Source organism: Pseudophryne corroboree, chromosome 1 (genome assembly GCF_028390025.1).
Source record: "Pseudophryne corroboree isolate aPseCor3 chromosome 1, aPseCor3.hap2, whole genome shotgun sequence".
NCBI classification, from domain to species: domain Eukaryota; kingdom Metazoa; phylum Chordata; class Amphibia; order Anura; family Myobatrachidae; genus Pseudophryne; species Pseudophryne corroboree.
The window spans coordinates 599,565,844-599,586,372 of NC_086444.1; the positions used below are offsets into that span (position 1 = coordinate 599,565,844).

Sequence of the window (20,529 nt, forward strand, 5' to 3'; positions counted from 1 at the left end):
CGTATCCTGAGAAGGCAGTGCCACCTTTTTTGATAAGCGTGTGAGCGCCTTGTCCACCTTAGGGGATGTCTCCCAGCGTAACCTATCCGTTGGCGGGAAAGGGTACGCCATTAGTAACCGCTTAAAAATTACTAGTTTCTTATCTGGGGAACCCCACGCTTCTTCACACAATTCATTTAACTCACCAGATGGGGGAAAAGTCACTGGCTGCTTTTTCTCCCCAAACATAATACCATTTTTTGTGGTAACCGGGTTAATGTCAGAAATGTGCAACACATTTTTCATTGCCGTAATCATGCATCGGATGGCCCTAGTGGATTGTACATTTGTCTCATCCTCATCGACACTGGAGTCAGACTCCGTGTCGACATCTGTGTCTGCCATCTGAGGTAGCGGGTGTTTTGAGCCCCTGACGGCCTCTGAGATGCCTGGGCAGGCGCAGGCTGAGATGCCGGCTGTCCCAAAGCTGCGTCATCGAACCTTTTATGCAAGGAGTTGACACTGTCGGTTAATACCTTCCACATATCCATCCACTCAGGTGTCTGCCCCGCAGGGGGCGACATCACACTTATCGGCACCTGCTCCGCCTCCACGTAAGCGTCCTCATCAAACATGTCGACACAGTCGTACCGACACACCGCACACACACAGGGAATGCTCTTACTGAGGACAGGACCCCACAAAGTCCTTTGGGGAGACAGAGAGAGAGTATGCCAGCACACACCAGAGCGCTATATAACAGAGGGATATACACTATACACAAAGTGAATTTTCCCCCTATAGCTGCTTATATCACAATTTGCGCCTAAATTTATGTGCCCCCCCTCTCTTTTTTTTACCCTTTCTGTAGTGTATACTGCAGGGGAGAGCCTGGGGAGCGTCCTTTCAGTGGAGCTGTGAAGAGAAAATAGCGCTGGCTGTTCCGAGGAAGATAGCCCCGCCCCTTCAGCGGCGGGCTTCTCCCGCTCTTTATAACGTTAATGGCGGGGGTTTCTGCACATATACAGTGTTATACACTATATTATGTGCTTTTTTATGCCAAAAGGTATAATAATTGCAGCCCAGGGCACCCCCCCCCCCAGCACCCTGCACCCACCAGTGACCGGAGCGTGTGGTGTGCTGTGGGAGCAATGGCGCACAGCTGCAGTGCTGTGCGCTACCTTATTGAAGACCGGAGTCTTCAGCCGCCAATTTTCTCCGGTTTCTTCCGTCTTCTTGCTCTGCATGGGGACAGCGGCGTGGCTCTGGGAACGGACGATCGAGGTCGGGCCCTGTGTTCGATCCCTCTGGAGCTAATGGTGTCCAGTAGCCTAGAAGCACAAGCTAGCTGCAAGCAGGTAGGTTTGCTTCTCTCCCCTAAGTCCCACGTAGCAGTGAGTCTGTTGCCAGCAGATCTCACTGAAAATAAAAAACCTAACAAATACTTTTCTTTATAGTGAACTCAGGAGAGCCCACTAAGTGCATCCAGCTCAGGCTGGGCACAGATTCTAACTGAGGTCTGGAGGAGGGGCATAGAGGGAGGAGCCAGTGCACACCAGATGTAGTACCTAATCTTTTCTTTAAAGAAGTGCCCAGTCTCCTGCAGAGCCCGTCTATTCCCCATGGTCCTTACGGAGTACCCAGCATCCACTAGGACGTCAGAGAAAATGCTAATACCCCTTTTCCACTGACGACAACGACTCTGGAAATTGGCAGATCTATAATCTGGCAAATTTCCAGGTTTCAGCCTGACCCTGGTAAAGAGGAGTTTGTATTTACACTGGCCAAAATACTGGGTTGATGTGCATTCATGTACAAAAATTTTTTTTTTTTTTTATGTCATTAGAAAAGGGCCAAACCACTTCTGCCTTACATTTTACATGCTGTTTGAAAAGTGACAATTAGGCCCTGATTGATACCTTTCTAAATTTTATATATCTCTCCAATATTTGATAAATACCGCCCACTTTTTTCTTCTCTGATTTGATAAATACCCCCTAAGTGACTTACAAGTTAATAATAAACCGTAAGCTGTGGACTTAACTGCTGGAACTATACTGAAAGCATGTAACCCTGTGGGAGTCCAAATGCCCCTATTCTAGCTACAAGCACTGAAATTTGATTGAGCCATTGGTTTTTCTCAATCCCACAATACATGGCTCCTGCTAAATGGCACTACACCAGTGGTTCTCAAACTGTGGGGTGCTGCAGATTTTTCTGACACAAATTAAAAGATTTCTCTTCTGCTCAGCCTGTCTCTGCTTCCCCTCTGTAATTATCTTTTTGTTTGTCCCCTCCCTCATCTTGTGCCTCCTAATCTTTCCCCATACTATGTTCGTTTTTTCCCTTTCTTTCATATGTTTTTACAGTCCACTTGCACCACCACCTTCTCCCCTTCATTTCTACCTCTTATCACCAATGTTATACTAGGCAAAACCAGTGCTGGTGAGCAAACTGAAGTGCAACTGTGTCTGCTACATAACTGAATCTGAGATGGCGACTATAAAGCAATCACCAGATACTTGAAAAATATCAGCTGTCCACCTGTCCTGGTCAAGGGGTATAGTAAGAAGAGGGACAGAGTATTAAGGTAGCAAAAATTTACTCCAAAAATTAGCACCTGATTATTGCTGGCCAATGCAAAAACGGTACCTGGAAAAGGAGCAAGAGACTAATTTATTACAGAAAAAGGATGTGAAAACAATGTACAGCAAAACCCTGTACTGCTCGGAGTGTCAGTTCAGTATAACAAAAGCAATAATAAAAATATATAAAGAGATGCAGAATGGAATGTTTCAAGATTATTTTTTTATGATTTTTAACCCATTCACTTGACAGGCCGGGTACACACTTAAACGATCTCTGCACTGGATCGTACAGTGTGTAAGCCCGATAGCACTCTCCCGTGGGTCGTACAACATATCTTCTGGATAGCCATGATGCACAATCAGAAGATATCGTGTACGATGCCATGCAGCATGGCATATTATATTATGCAATCGTACAACTGCATCATGCAGTGTATGCGCGGCACAATATCACAGACTGCAATTCTGCTGGGAACGCACTGCGCTGATGCGTATATGGCCTTGCCCTACTTTTGTTCAGATCTAATTGCAAAATAGCTTTGTTATACAGTGCCTATAGACATTTTACTGTTTTCAGAAGACCTTAAAATTTTCAGTAAAATTCCTTCAGATCAGATGACATTCTCTTATGGCAAAAAAATCTACTGAAAATAGCAATTTTTTTTTAATAGGATAGTATTATACTATTTTTTTTTTTTTTCATTACTCAACTATCTTTATTTTGCCACAAACAATGATCAGGAATAATAGGATTTTAATGACCTACCAGTAAATACTTTTCTCGTAGTCCGTAGAGGATACTAGGGTTCCATTCAGTACCATGGGGTATAGACGGGTCCACTAGGAGCCATGGGCACTTTAAGAATTTGATAGTGTGGGCTGGCTCCTCCCTCTATGCCCCTCCTACCAGACTCTAGTAATCTGTGCCTGAGGAGACGGACAAACTTTGAGAGAAGGATATAAAAGGTTAGTGGTGAGATTCCGAACCAGCACACACAAACAAGAAGAAAGCCATGCTAACCAAACTTGCAACAGCTGAAACAAACAACAAAACTTAACTAAGTAACAGTGTGGGATGAACGACGCGCTGGGCGGGTGCCTAGTGTCCTCTACAGACTACAAGAAAAGGATTTACCGGTAGGTAATTAAAAATAAGATTTTACTTACCGATAAATCTATTTCTCGTAGTCCGTAGTGGATGCTGGGACTCCGTAAGGACCATGGGGAATAGCGGCTCCGCAGGAGACAGGGCACAAAATAAAAGCTTAAGGATCAGGTGGTGTGCACTGGCTCCTCCCCCTATGACCCTCCTCCAAGCCTCAGTTAGGATACTGTGCCCGGACGAGCGTACATAATAAGGAAGGATATTGAATCCCGGGTAAGACTCATACCAGCCACACCAATCACACCGTACAACTTGTGATCTGAACCCAGTTAACAGTATGATAAAACGCAAAGGAGCCTCTGAAAAGATGGCTCACAACAATAATAACACGAATCTTTGTAACAATAACTATATACAAGTATTGCAGACAATCCGCACTAGGGATGGGCGCCCAGCATCCACTACGGACTACGAGAAATAGATTTATCGGTAAGTAAAATCTTATTTTCTCTGACGTCCTAGTGGATGCTGGGACTCCGTAAGGACCATGGGGATTATACCAAAGCTCCCAAACGGGCGGGAGAGTGCGGATGACTCTGCAGCACCGAATGAGAGAACTCCAGGTCCTCCTCAGCCAGGGTATCAAATTTGTAGAATTTAGCAAACGTGTTTGCCCCTGACCAAGTAGCTGCTCGGCAAAGTTGTAAAGCCGAGACCCCTCGGGCAGCCGCCCAAGATGAGCCCACTTTCCTTGTGGAATGGGCTTTTACTGATTTTGGCTGTGGCAATCCTGCCACAGAATGTGCAAGCTGAATTGTACTACAAATCCAACGAGCAATCGTCTGCTTAGAAGCAGGAGCACCCAGCTTGTTGGGTGCATACAGGATAAACAGAGTCAGATTTTCTGACTCCAGCCGTCCTGGAAACATATATTTTCAAGGCCCTGACAACGTCAAGCAACTTAGAGTCCTTTAAGTCCCTGGTAGCCGCAGGTACCACAATAGGTTGGTTCATGTGAAATGCAGAAACCACCTTAGGTAGAAATTGAGGACGAGTCCTCAATTCCGCCCTGTCAGAATGAAAATTAAGTAAGGGCTTTTATATTATAAAGCCGCCAATTCTGACACACGCCTGGCTGAAGCCAAGGCTAACAGCATCGACACCTTCCATGTGAGATATTTTAAGTCCACAGTGGAAAGTGGTTCAAACCAATGTGACTTTAGAAAACTCAACACCACATTGAGATCCCAAGGTGCCACTGGAGGCACAAAAGGAGGCTGTATGTGCAGCACCCCTTTTACAAATGTCTGAACTTCAGGTACTGAAGCCAGTTCTTTCTGGAAGAAAATCGACAGGGCCGAAATTTGAACCTTAATGGACCCTAATTTTAGGCCCATAGACAGTCCTGTTTGCAGGAAATGAAGGAAACGACCCAGTTGAAATTCCTCTGTAGGGGCCTTCTTGGCCTCACACCACGCAACATATTTACGCCAAATGCGGTGATAATGTTTTGCGGTTACGTCCTTCCTGGCTTTGACCAGAGTAGGGATGACTTCTTCTGGAATGCCTTTTTCCCTCAGGATCCGGCGTTCAACCGCCATGCCGTCAAACGCAGCCGCGGTAAGTCCTGGAACAGACAAGGCCCCTGCAGTAGCAGGTCCTTTCTTAGAGGTAGAGGCCACGGTTCGTCCGTGAGCATCTCTTGAAGTTCCGGGTACCAAGTCCGTCTTGGCCAATCCGGAACCACGAGTATAGTTCTTACTCCTCTCCTTCTTATGATTCTCAGTACTTTTGGTATGAGAGGCAGAGGAGGGAACACATACACTGACTGGTACACCCACGGCGTTACCAGAGCGTCCACTGCTATTGCCTGAGGGTCCCTTGACCTGGCGCAATATCTGTCCAGTTTTTTGTTTAGACGTGACGCCATCATGTCCACCTTTGGTTTTTCCCAACGGTTTACAATCAGGTGGAAGACTTCTGGGTGAAGTCCCCACTCTCCCGGGTGAAGGTCGTGTCTGCTGAGGAAGTCTGCTTCCCAGTTGTCCACTCCCGGAATGAATACTGCTGACAGTGCTATCACATGATTTTCCGCCCAGCGAAGAATCCTTGCAGCTTCTGCCATTGCCCTCCTGCTTCTCGTGCCGCCCTGTCTGTTTACGTGGGCGACTGACGTGATGTTGTCCGATTGGATCAACACCGCCTGACCCTGAAGCAGAGGTTTTGCTTGACTTAGGGCATTGTAAATGGCCCTTAGTTCCAGAATGTTTATATGAAGAGACGTTTCCAAGCTTGACCACAGGCCCTGGAAATTCCTTCCCTGTGTGACTGCTCCCCAGCCTCTCAGGCTGGCATCCGTGGTTACCAGGATCCAATCCTGAATGCCAAATCTGCGGCCCTCTAGTAGATGAGCACTCTGCAGCCACCACAGGAGAGACACCCTTGTCCTTGGCGACAGGGTTATCCGCTGATGCATCTGCAGATGCGATCCGGACCATTTGTCCAGTAGATCCCACTGAAATGTTCTTGCATGGAATCTTCCGAATGGAATCGCTTCGTAAGAAGCCACCATTTTCCCCAGGACCCTCGTGCACTGATGCACTGAGACCTGTCCTGGTTTTAGGAGGTTCCTGACTAGCTCGGATAACTCCCTGGCCTTCTCCTCCGGGAGAAACACCTTCTGGACTGTGTCCAGAATCATTCCTAGGAACAGTAGACGTGTCGTTGGAATCAGCTGCGATTTTGGAATATTTAGAATCCACCCGTGCTGACGTAACACTACCTGAGATAGTGCTACTCCGACTTCTAACTGTTCCCTGGATCTTGCCCTTATCAGGAGATCGTCCAAGTAAGGGATAATTCAAATGCCTTTTCTTCGTAGAAGAATCATCATTTCGGCCATTACCTTGGTAAAGACCCGAGGTGCCGTGGACAATCCAAACGGCAGCGTCTGAAACTGATAATGACAGTTTTGTACTACAAACCTGAGGTACCCTTGGTGAGAAGGGTATATCGGGACGTGGAGATAAGCATCTTTGATGTCCAGAGACACCATATAGTCCCCTTCTTCCAGGTTTGCTATCACTGCTCTGAGTGACTCCATCTTGAATTTGAACCTTTTTATGTAAGTGTTCAAGGATTTCAGATTTAAAATTGGTCTCACCGAGCCGTCCGGCTTCGGTACCACAAACAGCGTGGAATAATACCCCTTTCCTTGTTGCAGGAGGGGTACCTTGATTATCACCTGCTGGGAATACAGCTTGTGAATGGCTTCCAAAACTGCCTCCCTGTCGGAGGGAGACTTTGGTAAAGCAGACTTCAGGAAACGACGAGGGGGAAACGCCTCGAATTCCAGTTTGTACCCCTGCGATACTACCTGTAGAATCCAGGGATCCACTTGCGAGTGAGCCCACTGCGCGTTGAAATTCTTGAGATGGGCCCCCACCATATCTGAGTCTGCTTGTAAAGCCCCAGCGTCATGCTGAAGACTTGGCAGAAGCAGGGGAGGGCTTCTGCTCCTGTGAAGCGGCTGCATGGTGCAGTCTTTTTCCTCTTCCTCTGCCCCGGGGCAGAAAAGAGTGGCCTTTTGCTCGCTTGTACTTATGGGCACGAAAGGACTGAGTTTGAAAAGACGGTGTCTTTTTCTGCTGATGTGGAGTGACCTGGGGTAAAAAGGTGGATTTTCCAGCCGTTGCCGTGGCCACCAGGTCCGATAGACCAGCCCCAAATAACTCCTCCCCTTTATACGGCAATACTTCCATGTGCCGTTTGGAATCCGCATCCCCTGACCACTGTCGCGTCCATAACGCTCTTCTGGCAGAGATGGACATAGCACTTACTCTTGATGCCAGGGTGCAAATATCCCTCTGTGCATCACGCATATATAGTAATGCATCCTTTAAATGTTCTATAGTTAACAAAATATTGTCCCTATCCAGGGTATCAATATTCTCGGTCAGGGACTCCGACCATGCGACTCCAGCACTGCACATCCAGGCTGAGGCGATTGCTGGTCGCAGTATAACACCAGTATGTGTGTATATACTTTTTAGGATATTTTCCAGCCTTCTATCAGCTGGTTCTTTTAGGGTAGCCGTATCAAGAGACGGTAACGCTACTTGTTTTGATAAACGTGTGAGCGCCTTATCTACCCTAGGGGGTGTTTCCCAACGCGCCCTAACCTCTGGCGGGAAAGGATATAATGCTAATAATTTTTTAGAAATTAGCTGCTTTTTATCGGGGGAAACCCAAGCTTTTTCACACACCTCATTTATTTCCTCTGACTCAGGAAAAAATATTGGTAGTTTTTTCTCACCCCACATAATACCCTTCTTTGTGGTACTTGTAGTGTCAGAAAGGTTCAATGCCTCTTTCATTGCCGTGATCATGTAACGTGTGGCCCTACTGGACATTACGTTTGTCTCGTCACCGTCGACACTAGACTCAGTATCTGTGTCAGGGTCTGTGTCGACCCACTGAGGTAACGGGCGTTTTAGCGCCCCTGACGGTGTCTGAGACGCCTGGACAGGCACTAATTGATTTGCCGGCTGTCTCATGTCGTCAACAGTTTTTTGCAAATTGCTGACATTATCACTTAATTGTTTAAATACAATCATCCAGTCAGGTGTCGACTCCCTAGGGGGTGACATCACCAACACAGGCAACTGCTCCGTCTCCACATAATTTTCCTCCTCATACATGTCGACACACGCGTACCGACACACAGCACACACACCGGGAATGCTCTGATAGAGGACAGGACCCCACTTAGCCCTTTGGAGAGACAGAGGGAGAGTCTGCCAGCACACACCCAGCGCTATATATATATATATATATATGTAAGCAATGTCCGGCACTCCAATATATACTTAATACACGCCCGGTGCCCTCACGGCCATGTGTGGATGAAATAGAAAATAGTAACATGCGGCACTCACAGCTTAGTAGAAACTGGTGAATAAACGGCCAGACTCCGTGAAGATCTTCACGGAGTCTGGCCGTTTATTCACCAGTTTCTACTAAGCTGTGAGTGCCGCATGTTACTATTTTCTATATATATATATATATATATATATATATATATATATATATATATATATATATATATATATATATATATATATACAGGGATAACCTTATATAAGTGTTATTCCCTTATAGCTGCTGTTATTATCGTTATTTGCTGCCAAAAATGCCCCCCCTTCTCTTTTTTACCCTGATTCTGAAGCAGGACTGCAGGGGAGAGTCAGGGAGCCGTCCTTCCAGCGGAGCTGTGAGGGAAAATGGCGCTTGTGTGCTGAGGAGATAGGCTCCGCCCCTTCACGACGTCCTTATCTCCCGCTTTTTTGTGTAAAATGGCAGGGGATTAAAATACATCCATATAGCCCAGGAGCTATATGTGATGTATTCTGTTTTGCCACCTAAGGTATTCTGTTATATTGCGTCTCAGGGCGCTCCCCCCCCCAGCGCCCTGCACCCTCAGTGACCGGAGTGTGAAGTGTGCGGAGAGCAATGGCGCACAGCTGCGGTGCTGTGCGCTACCTTAGTCTGAAGACAGGATGTCTTCTGCCGCCGATTTCACCGGACCTCTTCGTCTCTTCTGGCTCTGTAAGGGGGACGGCGGCGCGGCTCCGGTGACCCATCCAGGCTGAACCTGTGATCGTCCCTCTGGAGCTAGTGTCCAGTAGCCTAAGAAACCCGATCCACTCTGCACTCAGGTGAGTCCGTTTCTTCTCCCCTTAGTCCCACGATGCAGTGAGCCTGTTGCCAGCAGGACTCACTGAAAATAAAAAAACCTAACTAAACTTTTATTCTAAGCAGCTCAGGAGAGCCACCTAGATTGCACCCTTCTCGGCCGGGCACAAAAATCTAACTGAGGCTTGGAGGAGGGTCATAGGGGGAGGAGCCAGTGCACACCACCTGATCCTTAAGCTTTTATTTTGTGCCCTGTCTCCTGCGGAGCCGCTATTCCCCATGGTCCTTACGGAGTCCCAGCATCCACTAGGACGTCAGAGAAATCTTATTTTCTCTTACGTCCTGGAGGATACTGGGGATCCATTTAGTACCATGAGGAAGTACCAAAGCTCCCAAACCGGGTGGGAGAGTGCCGAGGGTCCTGCAGAACTGATCAATTAAACTGAAAGTTTGGCCAAGGTATCCAACTTGCAGAACTTTGCAAACGTGTTCGACTCTTACCAAGTAGCTGCTCAGTAGAGCTGTAAGGCCGAGACACTGCGGGCAGCCGCACAAGAAGAACCCACTGACCTAGTTGAGTGGGCCTGTACAGATTTTGGAATCTGCAATCCTGCCGTGGAATAAGCATGATGGATAGTGAGTCTGATCCAGCGTGCAATTGACTGCTTTGAAGCAGGGCACCCAATCTTATTGGGATCGTAAAGAACAAACAGCGAGTTGGATTTCCTGTGACGAGCTGTTCTCTTCACATACACCTTCAAAGCCCTCACAACATCCAAAGACTTTGAAGTAACAGAGGTGTCGGTAACAACCGGAACCATAATTGGTTGGTTGATGTGAAATGCAGACACCACCTTAGGAAGAAACTGCTGACGAGTTCAGCTCTGTCCTCATGGAAGATTAAATAGGGGCTCTTGTGAGACAATGCCCTCAGCTCCGACACATGTCTTGCTGAAGCCAAGGCCAACAGTGTGACTGTTTTCCACGTAAGATATTTTACATCTACCTCCTGTAATGGTTCAAACCAGTCTGATTGTGTACGTGTTCTCTCCACTTCCTCCAATCTAATAGACCCATGGAGTCATCAGAGCGTCCACTGCCTGTGGGTCTCTCGACCTGGAACAATACCGCTTGAGCTTCTTGAGATGAGAGGCCATCATGTCTATTTGTGGACATCCCCATCAATGTGTCAAGCACCTGAACACCTCCGGATGAAGACCCCACTCTCCCGAGTGCAGGTCATGTCTGCTGAGGAAGTCTGCTTCCCAATTGTATACTCCCGGAATGAAGACTGCCGACAACGCCACAGCGTGTTTTTCTTCCCAGAGGAGAATTCTTGATACCTCTGACATTGCTGCTCTGTTTCATTCCGCCCTGTCTGTCTGTTACTGCCGTCACATTGTCCGACTGAACCTGAATGGCCCGATCTTGAATATGTGAGTGATGCCTGACTTGACCTTCCTTGAAACTGCACCCCCTGAGTGACGACTCCCCAACCTCTGAGGCTTGCGTCTGTGGTTAGCAGAATCCAATTCTGAATCCCAAACCGTCGGCACTCGATTAGGTGAGAAGTCTGTAGTCACCACAGAAGGGAGATCCTGGCCTTTGGCGACAGGCAGATACTCTGGTGCATGTGAAGATGCGATCCGGACCATTTGTCCAACAGATCCAGCTGGAGGGGCCTCGCATGAAACTTTCCGTACTGAAGCGCCTCGTAAGAGGCCACCATTTTCACCAGAAGGCGAATGCATAGATGCACCGATATCCAAGTTGATTTTAGGACATCCCGAACAATCGACTGGATTACCAATGCCTTTTCCAAAGGAAGAAACTTTCTGCGACTGTGCCCAGTATCATTCCCAGAAATGGGAGCCTCCGAGTTGGCTCTAAGTGAAATTTCGGGAGATTTAGAATCCACCTGTGATCCACGAGTAGTTTGGTTGTGAGACCAATGCTGTCCAACAACCTTTCCCTGGACTGTGCCTTTATCAAAAGATCGTCCAGGTACGGAATTATGTTCACTCCCTGCTTGCAAAGAAGAAACAATCTCTGCCATCACCTTGGTGCCATGGAGAGACCAAATGGCAGGGCCTGAAACTGGTAGTGACAGTCCTGTAGTGCAAAGCATAGACAAGCCTGCCAGATCGGAATGTGAGAACGCATCCTTGATATCCAGAGACACTAAGAATTCCCCCTCCTCCAGACCTGAGATCACCGCTCTCAGACTCCATCTTGAATTTGAACACTCGTAAGTACGGGTTCAATGATTTTTAGATTCAAAATCGGCCTTACTGAACCGTCCGGTTTCGGTACTACAAACAAGTTGGAATAGTACCCCTTGTTTTGCAGATGAGGTGGAACTGGAACAATGACCTAAGTCTATACAGGTTTTTGAATGGCATCCTGTAAGGTTATACTTGCCTCTTATGAAACTGGTAAGCCTGATTTTAAGAATCTGAGGTGGGAGCTCCTGGAACTGCAGTCTGTAGCCCTGGGAAATAAGATCTATGACCCAGGAATCATGGCATGATTATGTCCAGATGTGACCATTTTTTTTTTAGTCTGGCTCCCACCTCCCAGTCTTACAGGCCTCGCGGTCCACAGTCATGCAGAAGGCTTTGAGGAAGCAGAACTGGAGCTCTGTTCCTGAGAACTAGCAGTTGCTGGTTTGTGTGGCTTACCTATAGCGCGCCTCTGTTGTCAGTAGAAGATCCTGACTTTGCCCTTAAACTTGGCAGTCCAAAAGGACTGTAGGGTATGTCCTGAGTATTAGGTCTTCCTGGGTGGGGGAGCTGCAGAAGGAAGATATGTGGACTTACCCGCAGTAGCTTTGGAGATCCATTTGTCCAGTTAATCTCCAAATAAGGCCTCTTCTCTGAAGGGTAGGGCTTCCACGACTTTCCTGGAGTCTGCATCCGCAGTTCACTGGCGTAACCATAAGCCATAGCAGTGGTGCGTGCATTAAGCAAACCTACTTTTATGGCTTCCACCATTAAGTTTGCAGAGTCCTGTATATGCAGGAGTAACACAATCTCTCCCCAGATAAGGAATCCAACCCTTCTATAAGGTTATCTGACCATTTTGCAATGGGTTTAGTAATCCACGCACATGCTATAGTGGGTCTCTGAGCCACCCCAGCAGCTGTGTACAAGAATGTGTAGTCTCAATCTTACGATCAGCCATGTTTTTAAGGGAGGCTGCACCAGGGACAGGTAACACAATCTTCCTTAACAACCTGGACACAAATGCATCCACTATAGGTGGACTTTCCCATGTTTTTTTTTCTATCCTCAGGAGGAAAAGATGAGTAACCTTTTAGGTATTTGAAATTTCTTATCAGGATTAACCCACAGTTCTTAAAACTGGGTATTCAATTTCTTTGACACAGGAAAAGTGACTGAGGACTTCTTTTTTTTTTTTCTACATTAAAATAAGATTCCTCACACTCCTGTCACCTTATCAGGAGTTTGTAGCACCTCTGATAGCTTCTATAAGAGATTCTATTCCCTGTGACAGAGCAACGTAGTCGTCCCCCTCTTCTGAATCCACCTCCCCCATGTTTGACCCCTCATCATCAGTCAGACTGCAGGATATGGGCCAGAGTTCGTTTTTGTGGACAAATGGCAAGAGACTGAGACGCGTGTTTGGGGACTGAGTCTGTTCATAATCTCATCCACAGACTAAGTATTCCGTCTTTCTCATTGCGGGACAATTTTTATTCGATATTGGAAATAATTTCTTTGATGGAATCCAGCCACGCTGGTTCAGCACTGCTAGCCTGAGATGGTGGACTACACTGAGTACTTAGCAGTGCGCTCCCTGGGGAAGAGGAACACTGCCGTACATGAAACACACTCTTTGCCTGACCTATTGTAAATGTGACGGCACACACAGGAAAGGTTAAAAGCACAATTAACCCTCAAAGAGCCCTTCCAGGGAGACAGTTGTTTGGAGCCAGCACACCGCGCCCTTATTGTTAATGCCAAGCTTAGCCAGGTCGCAGACTAAATAACCAGATTGGGGATTTAGTACACTAATAATCGCCCTTCCCCCCCTTCCCTCCTGCTATGACCTCCTGGTACCGCTGAGGTAATCTGGAGTCGCACCGGAGGAGAAGCGTGTCCCTTTTAGTCTGTGTCCACTGCAGAGGGAAAATGCGCTGGTGAGCTACTGGATCCGCTCATAGTGAAGGCCCACCCCTTTAATGGCGCACGGTCTTCCCGCTCTTTATACTGGCTGAGGTAATTTGTGCTTAAAATGGAGACAGAACAGTTTTAAGGCTTTGTTTGCCAGTGTGGGTACTGTGTACCGTGTAGAGTCTGGAGACTCAATCCACCCCGGTTAGAAGTCATGCGTCTCCGTACCCTCATGCCGCCATAATGGCCGGCGACCTGCTAACCGGGACGCTGGCTTAGTACTCATCACTTTCTTCTGGACTGTTAGAGGTGGTGGCGTGCTGCGGGAATGTACGTTCACCATGGTGGGGCTTGCGAATAGTTCCCCCAGGAGCTACTGTCCTGTCAGCGGGGAATGGGACCATTAACCCTTCAAGAGGTTGGGCCTGCCTGAAAACAACAAACAGAAAGAAATATAAAAGCAGAAAACTCTTCAGGAGCTTCCATAAGCATGACCGGCTGCTCCGGGCACATTTTCTAAACTGTGTCTGGTAGGAAAGGCATAGAGCAGGCATGTCCAAACTGCGGCCCTCCAGCTGTTGAGAAACTACACATACCAGCATGCCCTGACACAGCTTTAGCATTCTCTGACGGCAAAACTGTGTCAGGGCATGCTGGGATATGTAGTTTCACAACAGCTGGAGGGCCGCAGTTTGGACATGCCTGGCATAGAGGGAGGAGCCAGCTCACACTATCAAATTCTTAAAGTGCCCATGGCTCCTAATGGACCCGTCTATACCCCATAGTACTAAATGGATCCCCAGTATCCTCTAGGACGTAAGAAAACATGGTATCACAAAAAGGCAAACTATTTAAAAATGAGAATCTAGCACATTTAAAGAAGGAACACCTGGCTTGTTTGACTTTTAGGAGTCCCTAGTTTGAGAGAGGTGACTATTAAATGACGATGTTCCCAGTTTTCTATTTACCAGGATTGTGAGAGGAGACATTGGGGGTCATTTTGAGTTGCTCGCTAGCTGCTTTTAGCAGCATTGCACACGCTAGGCCGCCGCCCTCTGGGAGTGTATCTTAATTTAGCAGAATAGCGAACAAAAGAGTAGCAGAATTGCGATTAAATAATTCTTAGCAGTTTCTGAGTAGCTCGAGACTTACTCCTACACTGCGATCAGCTCGGCCCGTTTCGTTCCTGGTTTGACGTCACACGCCCTGTGTTCGGCCAGCCACTCCCCCGTTTCTCCAGACACTCCCGCGTTTTATCCTGGCACGCCTGCATTTTTCCACACACTCCCAGAAAACTGTCAGTTTCCGCCCAGAAACACCCACTTCCTGTCAATCCCACTCCGATCACTTCAACGATGAAGATTCTTCGTTCGGACGTGAGTAAATCTATTAAGTTTTGTGCTAAAATACTTAGTGCATGCGCACTGCGTACCATGCGCATTTTTGCCTTAATCGCTCCGTTGCGAAAATCTGCAACGAGCAAACAACTCGGAATGACCCCCCTTGTCCAACTCCTCTATTCCCTGCATAATAGAAAATACATTTCTGTAGTGATTGCACCTCGCGCTGGCTCAACAAATTCTGTATTGTGCTTCTGACTGGTAGGTCAAGCTACTGTAAGCTTTTGTGTTGTAGAATGTTTTTAGAGGGTTTTGTTGAAAGTGGAAGATGGTTCTACTAGTCGTTCAGTGAAGTTGTTAATGGGCTTTGGTTGATTGTTTAATATTACAACAGAGGTGGTGAGTAATTTGCACAGGAGACCGTAAAATAGCACTATATAAACGCTCTTCCCCTATGAAATAACCAATTTGTGTGGACTGTGCTCCTTAACTGTATAAGAGATGGAATATTCTATAATGGGTACATGTGTGACAGGTAGCTAAAATAGAACCTTTATATTTAGCAGTTTTAATTAAACACAAATGGAGCAATTCCATTGTTAATCCATTTAGATAACCTTTTCTTCTTGCAGCCTCCTGAGGTGCAAGGAGAAATGTGGGCACTTTGGGCATCCAAAAGGGAGTTTGGGCACCCAAAGCAGGACTTTAGACTGGATTAGCCGTTCTATGCAACTAAACCCTGTCAGTTTGGGTGCAACACGCACGTGTGCCCAAACGTTTGAGCATCTAAAGTCCCGTTTAGACGAGATTATTAAAATACCCAAAACCATTTAATTCCCCCCTGGGACTGCGATTCAGTGTTTGTTGTTGTTTTTTTTTTTTTTTTTTTGGGGGGGGGGTTTGGTGAGGTGATAGTTAATGGGCATCCAACATAGCAATTCAGTAGTTTGAGCACTTATAAATTATCATGCCGGTCATGCCCAAAAGCACCAGGATTAGCTCTGTAAAGAGACTTTGGCCACTTAAACAAGACTTTTGCGTATTTATGCTTGCCACCTCATGAGCAACAATTAATTGCTCTGTCGGGTGCCCAAAAAACAATGGAATTGTCCCATTCGTATTGTAGTGTGGTCCAAAATTCTTGCAGTAGTTAGGAGGGGATTTAAACTACTCATATCTGATAAGCTTGCCATATATCTAAAAGGTAATCATTCAAACTAGTTGGATGGTTGGAAGAAAAATCTGATAATTCAAGGGTACAAACAAATCACCCATTTGCTTCCAAACGCCAGAATAATGACCAACTGTCGTTCAGACAAGCTGGTTATATCAGTTTAATGTATGGATGATTATCTTTAGATATTATCTTTAGATATGTGGTCAGCATTAGTATAATATAGTCATAGTAATAGACCAGTGGTTACCAAACGGTCCTTAAAGCACCCCAACAGTTCAGGTTTTAAGGATAGCCATGGTTGTGCACATGGGTTAATCAAAATGAATGAGGCATTAAGTCAGGTGTACTCAAGCATGAATATCCTTAAAACCTGGACTGTAAAGTTGGGTACACATCTAAAGATGTATCTGTCTTGTGGGAACAAGAATCTGGAATGTTTTGACAGCAAATGACAATCAATAATTTGCTCCCAAACACTGGAAAACAGACAATGGTTCAGACAAATTGGTTAAATCCAATTTAATTTAACAAATTTATTCGAACAAATCATTTTTGTCCATTTTCCAGTGCTTGGGAGCGACTGGTTGATTGTAGTTTGCTTCCATACATTGCCAGACTTTTGTTCACACCACACCAGACAGCTTGAACAAAAATCTTTAGGTGTATACCCAACTTAAGGTTGCCTTGGACAGAGTTTGAATACAAATGTTTATCTATTGCAATAGTGATTGATTCTTTCAGCAGATCATGTTTAATCATAGGAAGCACAACTGCACTCACACATGTAAGTCATGGGTCTTCAGCTGCTCTGGAACTACACATCCTAGCATGTCCTGCAACAGTTTTGCTATTAAGGCATGCTAAAACTGAGGTAGGGCATGCTGGGATGTTTAACTTGAGCAGCTGGAGGGCCGCAGGTAGAATACCCATGATGTAAGTTCTTATGGGCAGGGACCTTCACCTTATGTATACCCACTCTCCATGTTTCTCTAATTTCACTCATGTCTTATGCAGAATTGTTTCTGTGTGTTCCACTAGAAGGAGGGACATCCTGAAATCCTTGCAGGGAGCATTCCCCCAGCAGTTGGTGAGGAAGCCCACTCTGAAAGATGCAATATTAGACTATTAATTACAAATGGAGACAGAATATCTGATGTAAAAGTGGGTGAAAACCTGGGATCCAGTGATCATCAAGCAGTACGGTTCAGAATAAAGACAGACTGACTCATCCCATACAAAAACAAAGGTGTTGGATTTTAGGAAGGCCTATTTTGTAGGGATGGGGAAATGTGACATACTTTGTCAGAGTGAAGAAACTTGAGAGGAATGCATGAGGTGGGAAAAATTAAAATGTGTAATACTAAAGGCAACAGACCTTTGTTTTAAAAGTGTTCGAAGAAAACACAAGGAAAAAGAAGCCAGTGTGGTTTGCAAAAGAAGTAGCAAGTATTGTGAAAGCAAAAAAGATGACGCTATTCAATTGTTATTGCACCGGCAGCCACTAGACTGCACCAGTAGAGAAATTAAAGTGGTGCTCCGTTCTGGCGCGATAGCTGCCGACACTGTCATTTTAGCTTGCAGGCCACCACCCCCACCCCCGGGGGGTGGCGATCTGAAATGCGAGATAAGTGACCTGCTTGAACGTGGAAATGGGACTTCTGATGCACCCACTTAGTTTAGACGGGTTTAGCCACTTTACGCGACTAAACCCACTCTATGGGTGCAATGAGAGATCAATCTAATGTTGCCACGCGGTCTCCAGTCTAAAAAAAAGATAGGGTTTGAGGTAACAATATGGTTAAAGGGGCAGACTAGATAGGACAAGTGTTTCTTATCTGCCCTTAAGTTCTGTTTCTATGTTCTTTGAAAATAGCACTATATAAACACACTTCCCCTATGAAATAATAAGATTTTACTTACCGATAAATCTATTTCTCATAGTCCGTAGTGGATGCTGGGGACTCCGTCAGGACCATGGGGAATAGCGGCTCCGCAGGAGACAGGGCACAAAAGCAAGCTTTTAGGATCACATGGTGTGTACTGGCTCCTCCCCCCATGACCCTCCTCCAAGCCTCAGTTAGGTACTGTGCCCGGACGAGCGTACACAATAAGGAAGGATCTTGAATCCCGGGTAAGACTCATACCAGCCACACCAATCACACCGTACAACTTGTGATTTGAACCCAGTTAACAGTATGATAACAATGAAGTAGCCTCTAAAAAAGATGGCTCACAACAATAATAACCCGATTTTTTTGTAACAATAACTATGTACAAGTAATGCAGACAATCCGCACTTGGGATGGGCGCCCAGCATCCACTATGGACTATGAGAAATAGATTTATCGGTAAGTAAAATCTTATTTTCTCTAACGTCCTAGTGGATGCTGGGGACTCCGTCAGGACCATGGGGATTATACCAAAGCTCCCAAACGGGCGGGAGAGTGCGGATGACTCTGCAGCACCGAATGAGAGAACTCCAGGTCCTCCTCAGCCAGGGTATCAAATTTGTAGAATTTTGCAAACGTGTTTGCCCCTGACCAAGTAGCTGCTCGGCAAAGTTGTAAAGCCGAGACCCCTCGGGCAGCCGCCCAAGATGAGCCCACCTTCCTTGTGGAATGGGCATTTACAGATTTTGGCTGTGGCAGGCCTGCCACAGAATGTGCAAGCTGAATTGTACTACAAATCCAACGAGCAATAGTCTGCTTAGAAGCAGGAGCACCCAGCTTTTTGGGTGCCTACAATATAAACAGCAAGTCAGACTTTCTGACTCCAGCCGTCCTGGAATTATATATATATATATATATATATATATATATATATATATATATATATATATATATATATATATATATATATATATATATATATATATATATATATATATATTTCAGGGCCCTGACCACGTCTAGCAACTTGGAGTCCTCCAAGTCCCTAGTAGCCGCAGGCACCACAATAGGTTGTTTCAGGTGAAACGCTGACACCCCCTTAGGAAGAAACTGGGGACGAGTCCGCAGTTCTGCCCTGTCCGAATGGAAAATCAAATATGGGCTTTTGTAAGACAAAGCCGCCAATTTTGACAATCGCCTGGCCGAGGCCAGGGCCAACAGCATGGTCACTTTCCATGCGAGATATTTCAAATCCACAGATTTGAGTGGTTCAAACCAATATGATTTGAGGAATCCCAACACTACGTTGAGATCCCACGGTGCCACTGGAGGCACACAAGGGCTGTATATGCAATACTCCCTTGACAAACGTCTGGACTTCAGGAACTGAAGCCAATTCTTTCTGGAAGAAAATCTATAGGGCCGAAACTTGAACCTTAATGGACCCCAATTTGAGGCTCATAGACACTCCTGTTTGCAGGAAGTGCAGAAATCGACCTAGTTGAAATTTTTTCGTGGGGCCTTCCTGGCCTCACCCACGCAACATATTTTTACCACATGTGGTGATAACGTTGTGCGGTCACCTCCTTCCTGGCTTTGACCAGGGTAGGTATGACCTCTTCCGGAATGCCTTTTCCCTTAGGATCCGGCGTTCAAACCGCCATGCCGTCAAACGCAGTCGCGGTAAGTCTTGGAACAGACAAGGTCCCTGCTGGAGCAGGTCCTTTCTTAAAGGCCGATGCCACGGTTCCTCTTGGAACAGACATGGTACTTGCTGAAAGCAAATCCCTTCTTAGCTCCCGAGGCCATTAGTCCTCTGTGAGCATCTCTTGAAGTTCCGGTTACCAAGTCCCTCTTGGCCAATCCGGAGCCACGAGTATAGTTCTTACTCCTCTATGTCTTATAATTCTCAATACCTTGGTTATGAGAAGCAGAGGAGGGAACACATACACCGACTGTTACACCCACGGTGTTACCAGGACGTCCACAGCTATCGCCTGAAGGTCTCGTGACCTGGCGCAATACCTGTCCCATTTTTTGTTCGGGCGGGACGCCATCATGTCCACCTTTGGTCTTTCCCAACGGTTCACAATCATGCGGAAAACTTCCCGATGAAGTTCCCACTCTCCCGGGTGGAGGTCGTGCCTGCTGAGGAAGTCTGCTTCCCAGTCGTCCACTCCCGGAATGAACACTGCTGACAGTGCTATCACATGATTTTCCGCCTAGCGAAAAATCCTTGCAGTTTTGCCACTGCCCTCCTGCTTCTTGTGCCGCCCTTTCTGCTTACGTGGGCGACTGCCGTGATGTTATCCCACTGGATCAATACCGGCTGACCTTGAAGCAGAGGTCTTGCTAAGCTTAGAGCATTATAAATTTGCTCTTAGCTCCAGTATATTTATGTGGAGAGAATTCTCCAGACTTGATCACACTCCTTGTGTGACTGCTCCCCAGCCTCTCAGGCTGGCCTCCGTGGTCACCAGCATCCAATCCTGAATGCCGAATCTGCGGCCCTCTAGAAGATGAGCACTCTGTAATCACCACAGGAGAGACACCCTTGTCCTTGGATATAGGGTTATCCGCTGATGCATCTGAAGATGCGATCCGGACCATTTGTCCAGCAG

General features: G+C 46.5%; 1 protein-coding gene across 8 annotated transcripts in view; it reads right to left on the reverse strand.

Moving 5' to 3' along the window:
• Positions 1 to 20,529, reverse strand: part of PWWP3A (PWWP domain containing 3A, DNA repair factor) — a 213,851-nt gene that overhangs the window by 131,335 nt on the left and 61,987 nt on the right. The window contains exon 3 of one of the 8 annotated variants that reach the window (XM_063914330.1): positions 3,334 to 3,511. The exons of 6 other annotated variants lie outside the window; for them this stretch is intronic. Coding sequence is in view for 1 of the 2 variants with exons in the window: in XM_063914329.1 (XP_063770399.1) it covers positions 16,981 to 17,022 (42 nt within the window). In the remaining variant the exon portion in view is untranslated. Of the gene's footprint in view, positions 1 to 3,333; positions 3,512 to 16,980; positions 17,122 to 20,529 lie in introns of all 8 variants that reach the window. One more of the 8 variants, XM_063914329.1, reaches the window with a different exon arrangement.